This window comes from Diuraphis noxia, unplaced genomic scaffold (assembly GCF_037042655.1).
Source record: "Diuraphis noxia isolate RWA-SAM2 unplaced genomic scaffold, SU_Dnox_SAM2 contig0001, whole genome shotgun sequence".
Taxonomy (NCBI): Eukaryota; Metazoa; Arthropoda; class Insecta; order Hemiptera; family Aphididae; genus Diuraphis; species Diuraphis noxia.
This window is the reverse complement of record NW_028301711.1, coordinates 33,412,715-33,426,228: the sequence shown is the minus strand read 5'-3', so window position 1 is coordinate 33,426,228 and position 13,514 is coordinate 33,412,715. Positions and strand designations below refer to the sequence as shown.

General features: G+C 29.2%; 1 protein-coding gene and 1 long non-coding RNA gene across 2 annotated transcripts; both read right to left on the bottom strand.

The window, feature by feature from the left end:
- Positions 1-2,289, bottom strand: LOC149060578 (uncharacterized). Its single transcript, XM_089216358.1, has 3 exons — positions 1,820-2,289; positions 1,152-1,346; positions 1-467 (listed from the first exon to the last, which is right to left on the bottom strand). Exons 1-3 carry the CDS (start codon positions 1,899-1,901, stop codon positions 172-174), a joined length of 573 nt encoding a protein of 190 aa, XP_089072484.1. The 5' UTR covers positions 1,902-2,289; the 3' UTR covers positions 1-171.
- A 2,743-nt stretch (positions 2,290-5,032) lies between these two features.
- On the bottom strand, positions 5,033-10,512 carry LOC149060577 (uncharacterized). Its single transcript, XR_016189505.1, has 4 exons — positions 10,159-10,512; positions 6,842-6,907; positions 6,492-6,748; positions 5,033-5,621 (listed from the first exon to the last, which is right to left on the bottom strand). It is a non-coding gene; the product is annotated as an uncharacterized LOC149060577 (long non-coding RNA).
- Between the last annotated feature and the right edge of the window lie 3,002 nt (positions 10,513-13,514).

Sequence of the window (13,514 nt, the reverse complement as noted above, 5' to 3'; positions counted from 1 at the left end):
TTGTTAAAAAGTAAAATTGCTGTGTAGATAAGGTATAAGATTATAGGTACAATAATTAATGGTATAAGATTTAAAAAATTATGATATTAATAATATTAATTAAATAAAAAAACTATTTGCTACACAGAATAACAATACAGCTGGTGTGAGTACTACACATAGCACAAGAAACTAATAGTAATGTTTGCCATCCTTATTAAATGGACTCGGGAGAAAATAGATATAACTGAATACATCGGGTGGATATGCTGGGTCTGTGATACCTATGACTCCGATTTGGACGATCCCGTCCCTGTCTCCTTTAAGTTCTCCGAGTGATTTCAAGTGTTTGTCGGGTACCTTCGGACAGCAATTTAAGCTGTTACTGCCACATCCTCTGTATTTAGGGAGCCTATCATTATACACCTTGCATATTTCATTGAACATGCAAATGCCCGGCGCACCATTATTCATGGTACACGGATCAGCTGTAACAAAAAAAAATCCATAAGTTCGCCAATATTGTTATACCTTGTGAATAGTGAATAAACTCTTGTAGATAATTTCGATAGTACTCAACAAGGCATTAAATACTACCTACTTTTGTCGTAATGCGTTTGTACTCTTGCGGAGTCTCATCCGGTAGTTTTTAAATATTATAATGTAATAATATCTACGTGACAGCTCATTTATACTGTATCATCATGAATTTAATTTTGAGTGGGCTGTTAAATGTTTTTTAGTCTTGTGCAAGATGCAGTGCTTACGTCTGTTACTTAACTATAATAAATGTCCATATGCATCGTTCCATCAAAATATAATAATGAGGGATAGTTATACATTGAGATGTTATAATTGGACTAATGCTCCACTACCTGTATTCTCACCCCAAGTTTGCCAATTCAGCGTTTTATCATATTTTTGACCAAGTAATTAATCATTTATTTAATTTGATTTAAAAAACATTAAATAAAATAAATAAACCCAAAAAATACAATGGTTGTTTCCTAAATTATATTAATAATCGTCAAAATAAATTATATTGTTTGGTGATAAAACCGCAAATAAAAAAAAGTATACAAATTTAAAGTTTATAAGTTATAAGTTATATAATATATTTGTCTTTAATCCAATCTCTGCTTATACATCCATAAAATGTCCGTGTAACTTACCGCATAATTCTTCACACGCTTCTCTTGAATAAGGCAGATTATAGTTTTCGGTGCAAAGATACCATCCATTTTTTGTGTACAAAGGTCGGCATGCCCCCATAACAGTGTCGTAGTACCATCCGGTAAATTTCCAGCCTTTAACAAAAGACTCTGAAGCATCGCAATTTTCTACAGTCGGTCTGTGACATCTATGATCTTAAAAACAATCGAAAATAATTCTTAATAATATATCTGCAGTACCCTTAGGAGGTAAATGATATAAACCTATACAATTAATTTAAAATTTGATTTCAAAAAATTCATTTGAGGTTGAAAATTCATGTATATCAAATGAACTTAAGCTCTGTCATAGTCATCAGAATTCAGCATACTTATTATTACCAACTGTATTAATAAACAATTATCGTTCAAGTTATCGTACAAATTATCAATATTCGTTCAGTATTAGACAGTAAAGCTATCTAACATATTATTCTAAAAGGGTACTAGAAAATAGAGAAATATAATACCTTACAAAAATAGAAATTTACGATGTACATGTATAGATTTTCACGTAATTTCTATTGTATAGAAATTATTCATTTAATCTTTAAATAAAATAGTTAGGAATATAAAAAATAAATCAAGGCTGATTCAACATGCTATACAATATTATGAATGTAGCATACCTTTATTGCCTAGGACGACGCCAATTAGCAATACTATGATGAACATCATCAGTCCCCGGACGTATATGTTGTTGGTGAACATAGTTTTATCTTATCTCTGCTGCAGTATAGAATAACCTTCCAGGAGATAATTGATAGGGAGGAACGAGCGGCCGAAATATTTCACGGGATGGACTGTGACAATTCGAATCGAGTGCGACAATCGCTCTTGTGCGCATGCTAATGTGGGAGGTGGGAATTTTAGCGCATGCGCATAAATGTGCATATGCGTGTAGTGCCTACGTTCTATGTTTTTCGATAATAGGTTGCAGCTAGTTTTGAATAACTGACAAATGTTTACTTGTGGCTATCCTGATTACTCCATAGTACGTAATTAGTACGAATCGATATAACTAAACCCAAAATTTGCTTTTCAATTCCCATCTTTCCTAATTTTTTTATGTGCTTATTAGGAGACGCATGTATATTAGTAAAACGTTTATGGCAGGACGAGGATGATTGAATTAATATTAATTCTGAAATAAATATTGACGTTGGATAAATTGCAAAAAAATTAATATGTGATATGAGGGAGAGGGGTGAGACATAAAAATAATAGGTATATTATATTTAATGAAGATCCAAATTATAGAACCAAGTTTTTTTAAAAGGACTTACCTCAAAAATGTTTGAACAGTGGGGACTAATTTTTCAATGATATGGGGGGGGGGGGGGTGATAAACATACATATTTTGTTTGGTAATAGAATAAAATATCTAAATTGGGCGTTCCTTTAGAATTCACCTAATCATGAGTCTTAGCAATAGTGCAATAATAATATTCATAAATTATAATTTATAATAAATAGTATTACCAAACAAAAGTTGGGTCTAATAATATGATATAGTAAATATAATAGCTAAAGATATAGATTAAAAATAGTTTACAGTTTGCAAAACATAAATGACTTATTAAATATCTATAACTTGAGAGGACGCTAAACCTTGGCAGGTTTAGCGTTCTCGAAAAATGTATTCAGTATTTGTTCGTATCATTGTCACTGTTGAACAGTGGAACATGGAACCGTCACATTCTGCGTCGTAGGTATATGTATTATATCAGATCCACCCCTGCTGTCGGTTCAAACAGGAAAAAAAAAAGAAAGGTAGGTATATGTATTATATGGTGATTTCCGGTATTAAATTGGAACAATAAATCCAACTGCCTACGTTTGGTATTTTTTTTCTACTTTTTAAAACCCATATTATATTGCCAATATACACCCTTGACCCTTATAATCGTTTTCATATACACAATGATAATATAGTTTGAAACGTTATAATTTTAATGTACATCTGTGCCACAGCGGGTAAGCCACAGGAAGTCTAGTCTACAGATGTACAACATTTAATAATGTCCCATATGTCTGATGCTGACTATATAAATTGTGTACGATTTTAGAATGGACACAAAAATATATTTTGGCTATATTTTATATTAGACCTTTTTAAAAGGAAACGACTGTCATCGAGGGATTAACTTATAATCGACCGGCGTCTCGAAATCGCTTATTATACCACACATCTATACGTAGTCGGGTGGGTCAGGTAGACGCACCAATACCTATACGGTTGGTTGTGGAATGTTATATGTACCTACCTACGTTCTTTCTATGGAATTCAGAAAGAAAAATATTTATACAACTATACATGATTTCGTACTTAATATAATAACTAAATACCAAACACTAAGCGTGGAATGATGGAAAAATTCCCAAAATATTTCAGCAAATTGCGATTATATTATTATTTTTGTCTATAGGCATAATTATTATATTATAATGAAAAGAAATAATTATTATGACACAACTCAACGATTTGAGATGATTTATTGTCAGTTATTAACTATTAAATAAAAACTGTATGCTTAGTTTATTACTTCACCACGCGTATAACAAACATTAAACTATATAGTGTTTAGTCCTAGCAGTAGTATTTAATACATTCACCAAACATATTTAGCCCTTTTTTCTTTACAATTTAGCTACATGGTTAAGTAATAATTATTAAATTTTACTAAAAAGCTATTGGGTTCATAATATAATAATTTATTATCTGAATTATGTATACAAATTACAAATAACGGTTTCAAAGGGTGTTGAAGGCTAACTACATCAACGATGGCGGCAAGATTGCCAGCGGCAATACACGGACGCGACGAGATAATTGGGTTCACTCATTACCTAGGTAGTATCCAGTGCCGTAGAAACCGCCGGTGCAGGTGGTGCAATGCACCGGGGCACTTGATCTTTAAAGGGCCAATGTGACCTAAAATATACAACAAAGAAAAAGGAAAATTAGGTATGTTATAAAATTATGGGGCACCTACACGTCCTAGACCAATTTGCACCGGGGCACACAAGTATCTAGCTACGGGGCTACGGCACTGGTAGTATCTACATATTATTTGTATTAACGAAGATAATTTAATACAGGCAAATAAGAGTATAACATATTAACATGTAGCTTTTATAAACAAATAGTTTTATCATGTAAGTATAAATATACTTATATAATATATGTTTTAACTTTGTGTCCCGTTGTCCGACGAAAGTTATACCAACGGGAAACATTTTTTTCTCGTTTTTCAAGTCTTTTCCGTAAGAATCCGGGTTTTTCCCTTACTATTAATTTAAAAATCTGGAGATTTGTTCTATAATAACATCGTTTTACTTAGATATTTTTGTATGAAACCATAGTACCTATTAGAATCTATAGATACTTTACAATGGTATTTTTGGATTTTTGTTTTGAAAATTTTAGGGAATAGATTTATTATCAATATAATATTATTGCCATTTGTCCTCTTTGTTTTTATATGAAGATTAAATTCAATATAGGTTTATTTATAAATTAATCAGTACCAGCAGAATGTTTAAGCAATATAACGGCCCACTGGATATTATTGATACATTTTTAATTACAATGGTGCAAACCCCAAATATTGCACTATTATATTAGGAGTATATATATATACGTATTTAGAGTCTTATATTAGGTATTTATGATCAATGCTAAATAAATAAATAATAAACTATTAATTACTAGTTATTAGTCATAGTTAAAAAAAATACATTATACATATATACAATTACTGAATTACATTATACATTAGTAATCAAAATACATAGAATAATCTGTTACTACGTACGTGAAGTTACCCACTCCACCGCCAATATATTTGAAAGTTAAATACACATTTGGAAATAATTTGCAAATTGATCTAATCAGTTTTCAAAATTTGCAAATTATTTCCCTGCCCGGTATAAACAAAATAGAACAGGTTTAGCCCACTAGGTTTAACTTCACACAGCAACCCCCTTTTAAGCTATGAATTTCAAAATGCTACCAAAATTTTGAAATTTCTTACTCAATTTAAGGGGAACTGCGTGACATTGGCCCTCCGATTTTATTTATAACTAGGTGGGAAATGATTTGCAAAATGTGTACTTTAATTAAAAATAGATAATAGATTGGTTGTTAGAGAGTGGCCAACTTCACGTACGTTAAATATATAGGTATCTATGAAACACAACCAAGAGTGCTTAATAACTATTATTAAAAATTAAAAATAGTAGTTATACTGTCTCAATAGCTCCCATATTTCACAGTTGTTAATAGTTGTGTACTGATTTTAAAACACTGTATTTATATAATTCTTGTATTGTATATAGCAGCATTATATAGGTACCATATGATTGTATTGGTGATAAAATATACTTATTCCGGTTCTCAACAACATGAGACCTCAGCATTGTACATACCTATTATAATAAAAATTAACAATTCATAACATTAAAAAATATTTGTGTACAGTATAAAATAATTGTGGGTACAATAATATGTGAGTTATAAACCAATGGTATATATTTTAACTGAAAAGACACCCTTGGGTTCTTGGACCCTTTTAATCCTGTACCTACTTCCAGTCAAAGAGAATGTGAGTATATCTTTAGACCCACCATAAACCATTTATCTTAAAAACTGTAACGCACTGAAATTCCACAAAACATATATAATATTAAGACCCCCTATCTGTACACGAAAACAATGCCCCTGTGTGCAATATATTGAAAAATAGATATCCTATAGATTTCACACGGCGATATGCGATGTTTTGTTTTAAAGCGTATATACCAATATATGACAATCTATAGATGCCAAATGACACGTTGAGGGATATCACTTATGGGAAGTTGAAACGGACCATCTATAGTACATCAAATGTATCTACATAGATTGCCACATGGATATCGCATATCGTATCATCCACATACCTTTTTTTGTGATCACACAATTGTGACATTTATGTAACATTCAAGGGTTGTCACAATTTATTATTGTATTATTGATACATATTATATATATATATATATATACATATGTATGTATGTATACAATAATATAGTGGCGTACTACTTAGACCTGAAATTTCGGGGGGGGGGGGGGGGGGGGTTAATTTTGTAATATACGTATTGGATGACGTGGCACCTGAACATAACAATGTTATACTACCCCCTTCATTAGTACGCCCTGCAATAATATTATATTATTAAAAATACTCGTAGGACTATATAAGTGAATTTAAGTATTTATATAGGTATTTATTCAATATAAAATGTATGTTATCTTACCATTTTAGCTTTATAGTCTTAATCTTTTCTTCTATTTCTTTTAAACCATCAATATATTTCAATAGAAAACTATTCAAAAAAATAGTATCAATTGGAAGACGTACACTGTTTGAACTATAGTTCAAACGCTCTAAAACAAGATCCAACTTCTTGTCTAATCAGTAATCTACTTAAGTACATATTTGTAGCATTACAGAATTCACGACAAGTGGTAGAAGAATGTCCAACATCAATATGCAATTTTGTAGGTATCATATCTATATATAAAAAATAATATAAATAATAATAACAGTTAATCAGGTAAAACATATATTAAAACAATTTTATGAAATAGGTATGTATAATATTACTTTGGCTAGCATCTGTGTCATTTTCAAAATTTTTGTAGATCAGCTGCAGTGTAGATGTCCTTATATCTATTAAAAAATAAATAATACAACATCAATAAAATAACTAATAAGTTGTATATTATGTTACATACAATGTCCGGAATTGTACATTTCGTAATTTTTACAGTGATTTTTTTTTATACATCGCTAATTGTACAATATTGCTGTACAAAGTAACTAGATTGTACAAGTTTCATTATACAATAATCACTGTACAAGTTACAGTTACAGTTATAAAAAACTGAACATTTTTAAAAATTATGCATGAAATTACCTTGGACAGTAAAAATCATTTTCACTTAGCAACGAAGTACTTATAGATTTAGGGCCGGATTAAGATATTTTGCGCCCCGGGGCAAATCTACCTAAAATTAAGAACTACTTTTTAATAATACATACCTAAACATAACATTGTTTTACTATAATTTGGCATTTATTAAATAACATTAGAAATATATTAAAATTATATGATAACAATCTTTTTAATATTACGCTATATACCTAAACAATAAACAATGTAAAACGAATTTAATTGTTCAAAAACTGTGTTTATTAGGCGCGGCGTTCAGTGGGGGGGGGGGGGGGCATAGGGGCCATGGCCACTCCCTAGACATCAAACTACGTATAAATAATAATTTTTTCAGAAATCTGTATATAAGTTCTAAGAAATATAATCACGGCCTCTGTAGGGTGTAGTCGATTTGCATCGATGAAGAAAAGAAATGTAGAAATTGACACCATTTAAATTTTTTAATATAAATATTTATTTTATATTTTTACCTTCATACCTACCTATTACATGTTTTTTCCCCTGTAGGTTAAAAAGTAGTATCATTTTTGGACCCAATGGATATTCCCCCCCCCCCCCCCCACTAGAAGACGAATCAAATCCGCCACTGGTGTTTATCGCGTAAACGGTAAAATGGATAATCCGATAATTTATAATCTATTTTTATACGTTTGAATAATCGGTCGCAGTAAAGTTGTCGGTGGAAATGTTATCTATATTATATTATAGTCGTTTAATAATTATTATTATTATTGCGTGGAAACTGTGACTGTAGTTATTACTTGTAATTCAGATATCGGTAAATTCGTGGAAACGCGTATGTGAGTTTGCGCATTGTGTACACAGCAATATATGTCTGCAGTTGAGAACTATATCTTCCAATTATCTAACCACACTTATATTTTTCTTGGTGACTTTAATTTGCCTGATATTAACTGGACTAATGATAGTTACTAAAGTGCCAAGGAATGAATATATATGGTCTTAAGCAATAAGTGCTGTCTCTGAATTGTTTACCAGAAGGATTAATGATAACGCATTAAGTTCAATACATGAATAGGCATTAGTAGTAATAAAATTATCTTTTAAGCTGTATTCTTTATTCTTTAAAATGGAGTATCTCCATATCCTCAGGAAGTAAACACTACGCCATACTTTATAAATTCGGTCTTCTACAGTTGAAGATTTATCTAAAAAAGAGGAAAGTGACTTTATGGCACGTGTTTCAACATTTCTTCTACTATAAGAGCACATATTTTTTCTGCAAATCGAAAGTTCATTTTATCATTAGGAACAAGATCGTTCAAAGTTAAAAAGTCTTTGTGTTTTGAAAATGTTTCTAATAATATTTTTAAGTGAGAAACAGATTGTTGTAGTTATCAATTGGTGCCCCGATCGCATAGAAGCCTATAAAAGTTATTCGTCGAATAAATAGTAAACACTTAAATGTTATGTAACAATTAATTAGCTCATCGTGATCGCACGTTAGTCATTAGTGATTTTAAAGGGTCGTTAAATTAGTGTTCATTTTTAAAACTAAAATAACCATGAAAGCATGAACCCAATTCCCAAGTAAATATATTATTATAGTTCAATTACAGCCCATGAAAAATGAAATTAACCCAGGTCCCCGAGTGCCATTTAAATATTATAAATTATGATATAATTTTAATAATTAAAGGTTATTGTTGTTACTTCGTGTAAAATACTGAAATTGAAATAATTCGTAAATCGCAATTCGCAACCAATATTACAACCATTGCTAATTGCCATTTTTATGGCATTTTTTTTAAAAGCCATTCGCAACCATTACAACAAGTCGTCCGACCTTATCTTCTAAGACCGTGCATATATTCCATCTTATTATTATTTACCTTTAGCTTATGTATATCTGTGTACGTCAACATAAATATATGCATTTAAGCTGTCAGTCATATTAGTAAATGTATAACATCTTGTCAGATGCGGTATTTGGAGGTGGGCGACAAGCGAGGAGGCAAGCTTCTCACACAAATCATGAGAAGCGATCACTGCTACATGGGTTTCTACCGAGTGTCGCATATAAATCTAACAATAAAACACTAGAAAATGTAAGTACCTGTGTAGTCCCGTGGGTAGTACATTTTCAGGGTTGGAATTGAAGGTGTATGGTTTATAGGTAAGGTTTATACCTGGTTTAATATTTCATCGAGTATGTAAATATAAAATTACTAAAATGTAAATATAGGTATTATAATATTTTTATGTTTCAATAGATATCTGGGTGGCTAACTATTATAGACATCTATTTATTTTATTTATTTTTGTTATAATTATAGCCATCAACTAGATTCTATTGAAATTAGAAGCTCGATTGGGAGTAAAATTAAAAGACCTATATTATAAATATTATAAGGTGTGCTAATAAAATATGCTCGAAAATATGTTAAATTAAATTATGTACAGTTATGTATCATTATTATTATCTCGATATTATTATTTGTTAAATTGTTCAGTATTCAGTTCAACTGATTTTCCATTCAATTAAATTCTAGATTAAATTTAAAATCGAGAATAAAAACATTAGCTTAAAATAAATAAATATCTAACAAACTATTGGGGAAAAAAAAAACTCTTACAAACTATTTTATACACCCAAGTGGCCAAGTATAATTCAGGTTATCATAACTGTTTTGTATTATAGAAAATAAATAACAAAATAGCTACCAAAAAAACAACTACCTACATTAAAATGTATAGAACAACTGAACAAATAAACGTAAATGTTTAATTTTGGTTTAAATTTAAAATAATTTGATGTGGGTTAATTAACTTAATAGATAAAAATGATAACTTGGGTGATAACGTTCGTTTTTTGTGGCTTTATTAAATATGTATATATTATATCAGCATTAAAAAATCTTGAAATTCAAAACATATTGTATGATAATAGCTAGGATAATAGTTTTTTAAATAAATAAGTTTTTTTAAGATATTATAAGGTACTTACCATTTATTACAGAACCAATGGAAACTTGCCACAAAACAAACTTCATAAACAATTACACATTGAATTGTTCGAGGAATTGATCTACCATTGATTTTTGAATACATAAATAATATTATAGTAACTCGGATAGTATTATGTACACTGTTGTTTGTTCCAAAAGAAATTAATAATATAATCATTTTCGCGCATACGACTGACGACTACGGAAGTGCCTAGGCCAATATTAAAGGCGGGATATTACGCGCGGTGGCCTGCGGCTGCTTTAGTTGTTGGCGGGAGATGCGCAGTGCCGATGAAAATCAGTCAGAAAATGTGATTATTCTCTTTTGGAACAGAATACATAACTTACTGCTATCACTATGGTTCATAACATAAAGTCCAAGCGCTAACATAATAGTAAAATTCTTATAATTTAGTTGAAATTTAATTATGGTTCACAAAGATTACCTATTATGATTATCACAAGATTATCATGATTATCAAAATATTGTACTCTGATTAGCATAGTGGCTTACCCGTCGATTTTGAAGTTTCAACTTTATATGATAACTCTTAAATATCTATAATGCTAAAACTTATTCATATTGAGCTGTTGCGCAGTGGTAACTTTGCTAACTTTTATGATTGTTGCCCAGCGTTCGAAATTCTTCGACACACGACTTTTTATTGCACTTTTTCCATTGTTCTTATGATAAAAATAACCAAGGCAATAATTATAATTAGTTTGTATGTCGATAAGTGTTTCTTTTGATGGATGCACCATAGGCGCAATTTCAATAAAAAAACTTAGGGTAGGTTATGCTATGAAATTTGTCATTTTTTTTTTTTTTTTTTTGAAAGAAATTTTTGATCCAATCACGATCATTATTTGAGAGTGCTAATACCCCTAAGCCCCCCTATTTATGCCTATGGAATACACTGTACATTTGATATCATAATGATAATATCATAATAGGTACGTATTATTATTATTATTATTTTATAATTTGATAAAAGTAACTAACGAGGTTTTGCCGTGTAGCCCATAATATATCAATACTAATAATACTATGTTGTTCGTATTGTGAATTAGTTAATTATTAAATAGTAAATACTGAATAATTATCTAAATTACTATTAAAATAATTTATTTAGTTAAAAGTATAACAAAATTGAATGTTTTGTAATGCATTTTATCTTATCAAAAATGTGGAAAACGATTGTATTAAGTTGTGTAGACATAATAAAATTTATATTAAAAAAAGCGGGTAAGTCGTGGATGTCGCTCTGCTGTACAGTAGGTTACTGTAATGGATGGGATTAAATTTGAATGCAATGATAGGTATCATTGTATACGAAAAACGATTCTGAACGGAGATGATTTGTCAGTCTAGGATATATTATATTTAAATATTGTCATATTATATTCTATTTTGAAATAAATATTTTATTTTTCAATTAAGTTGCATTTTGCATAAGGTATAGTTAATCAATTAGTGTAGTTATCATAATTCATAATACCTTATATTATCATAGATATACATATACCTGGTTTGAGGATAAATCGTTATCATTACGCGATTTCATAAAAATTTAAAACTTAAACGCTCAAAACATTTTTCCTATAATGACGCTTCAAATTTTCTCTATAGCTATTTGAAGCAAAACTTATGGAAAACTTGGTGTTAAATTTTATAACCTTAGATATAAATACAAACAATATTATGAATCTTGAACTACAAAATAATTTAAAAATATTCATGGTTTTGACGAATTTTTGTCAATATTTGAAATTCAAATGCTAATAAAAATTTAATTTGAATTTCCGGTGGACATTTTTTTTGTGATAAAGATTGACAAATTTGTAAGGAATCTCGTATTAAATTTTCAAAGCTTAGATTTAAAAAAAAAATTTTTTATGAATTTCTAGCTTATAAAAATTTGCGAATTTACGTAATTTTTACGTATTTAGACAAAATTTGAACTTTAAATGCTTAAAAAAAAAAACGTGACTATACATTTCTTGATTTTTCAACTGCTATTGTAAAAATATTTTGGGAGCCTTGTATTAAATTTTCAAATCTTAGGTATAAAAGGAAAATTTTTTATGAATTTCTAGAATAAAATAATTTACGAATTTTCGTGATTTTTACGTATGTTGTCAAAATTAAAATTTGAATGCATGTAAAAAAAAAATGTGGATATATATTTCTTTTATTTTTCAACTGCTATTGTAAAAATATGTTGGGAGCCTTGTATTAAATTTTCAAATCTTAGATCTAAAAAGAAAAATTTTTATGAATTTCTATCTAAGATAATTTGAAAATTGCCGTAATTTTTATGTATTAAGTCAATATTTGAACTTCAAATGCTAATAAAAAAAATTGTGCTTATGTATTTTTATAATTTTTTAATTACTATAAGAATAACTTATGAGGAACTTTGTATTCAATTTTCAAGTGTTTTGATAGGGCCAAAAAGTTTTTATCTACACTTCAAAAAAAAATTTTCAGACAAATTGAAAATTTCAGTCGTCTATAAATATCACAAAAAAAGTCAAAATATTTTGAAAATTAAATCATGTAAAGAAAATGCCATTCCTAATAACTGGTAAAATTTTCAAGTATCAAGGACTTATACTTTTTGAATAATAACAAATATTTAAAATCGTTTCAGGATAAATCGTTATCGTTACACTATTTCGTAAAAATTTAAAATTTAAACGCACTTAAAATTTGCCCTATAATGATGCTTCGAGTTGTCTCTTTAACTACTTGAAGGAAAACTTATGGAAAACTTAGTGTTGTATTTTTAATCCTTAGTTATAAACGCAAAAATGTTATGATTTTTCAACTTCAAAATTACTTGCAAATTTTCGCGTTTTCGACAGATTTCGTAAAATTTTGAGCTATAAACGCTTATTAAAAAAAATTGAGACTTACGATTTTTAATTTTTTTTAGCTGCAATAAGAACAACTCATAAGGAACCTTGTATTAAATTTTCAAGTTTTTTTGGTAGTCCAACATTTTTTTACCGACACTTCAAAAAAATTTAAAATTTCAGTGGTCTATAAATAACTCAAAAAAAGTTAAAATTTTTTGAAAATTAAACTGTATATAGATAACACTAACATAAACATTTGGTGAAAATTTCAAGTATTTACAGTGATTAGTTTTTGAATTACGACCATATAAAAAAATCGATTTGGTCAAAAACTGATTTTGCGTAAAAATTCCCGTTTTTCTGTCATTTTTTTTTGTTTTTCTCGATTTTTTTGAAAAATTTTGGAAAATGTTTACTTTTGACCTCTATAATGCACCAAGGATCTTCACTTTTACATCAGAAACCACCCCCAAAGTTTGAAATCGAAGCATTA

What these genes read in the sequence shown, in the direction of transcription:
- LOC149060578 (XM_089216358.1), bottom strand. Translation starts at nt 1,901, where the DNA reads ATGTTCACCAACAACATATACGTCCGGGGACTGATGATGTTCATCATA. An exon ending in CGTCGTCCTAGGCAATAAAG is followed by an intron (nt 1,347 to 1,819) that starts GTATGCTACATT and finishes ATTGTTTTTAAG; the next exon opens with ATCATAGATGTCACAGACCG. An exon ending in AGCGTGTGAAGAATTATGCG is followed by an intron (nt 468 to 1,151) that starts GTAAGTTACACG and finishes TTTTTGTTACAG; the next exon opens with CTGATCCGTGTACCATGAAT.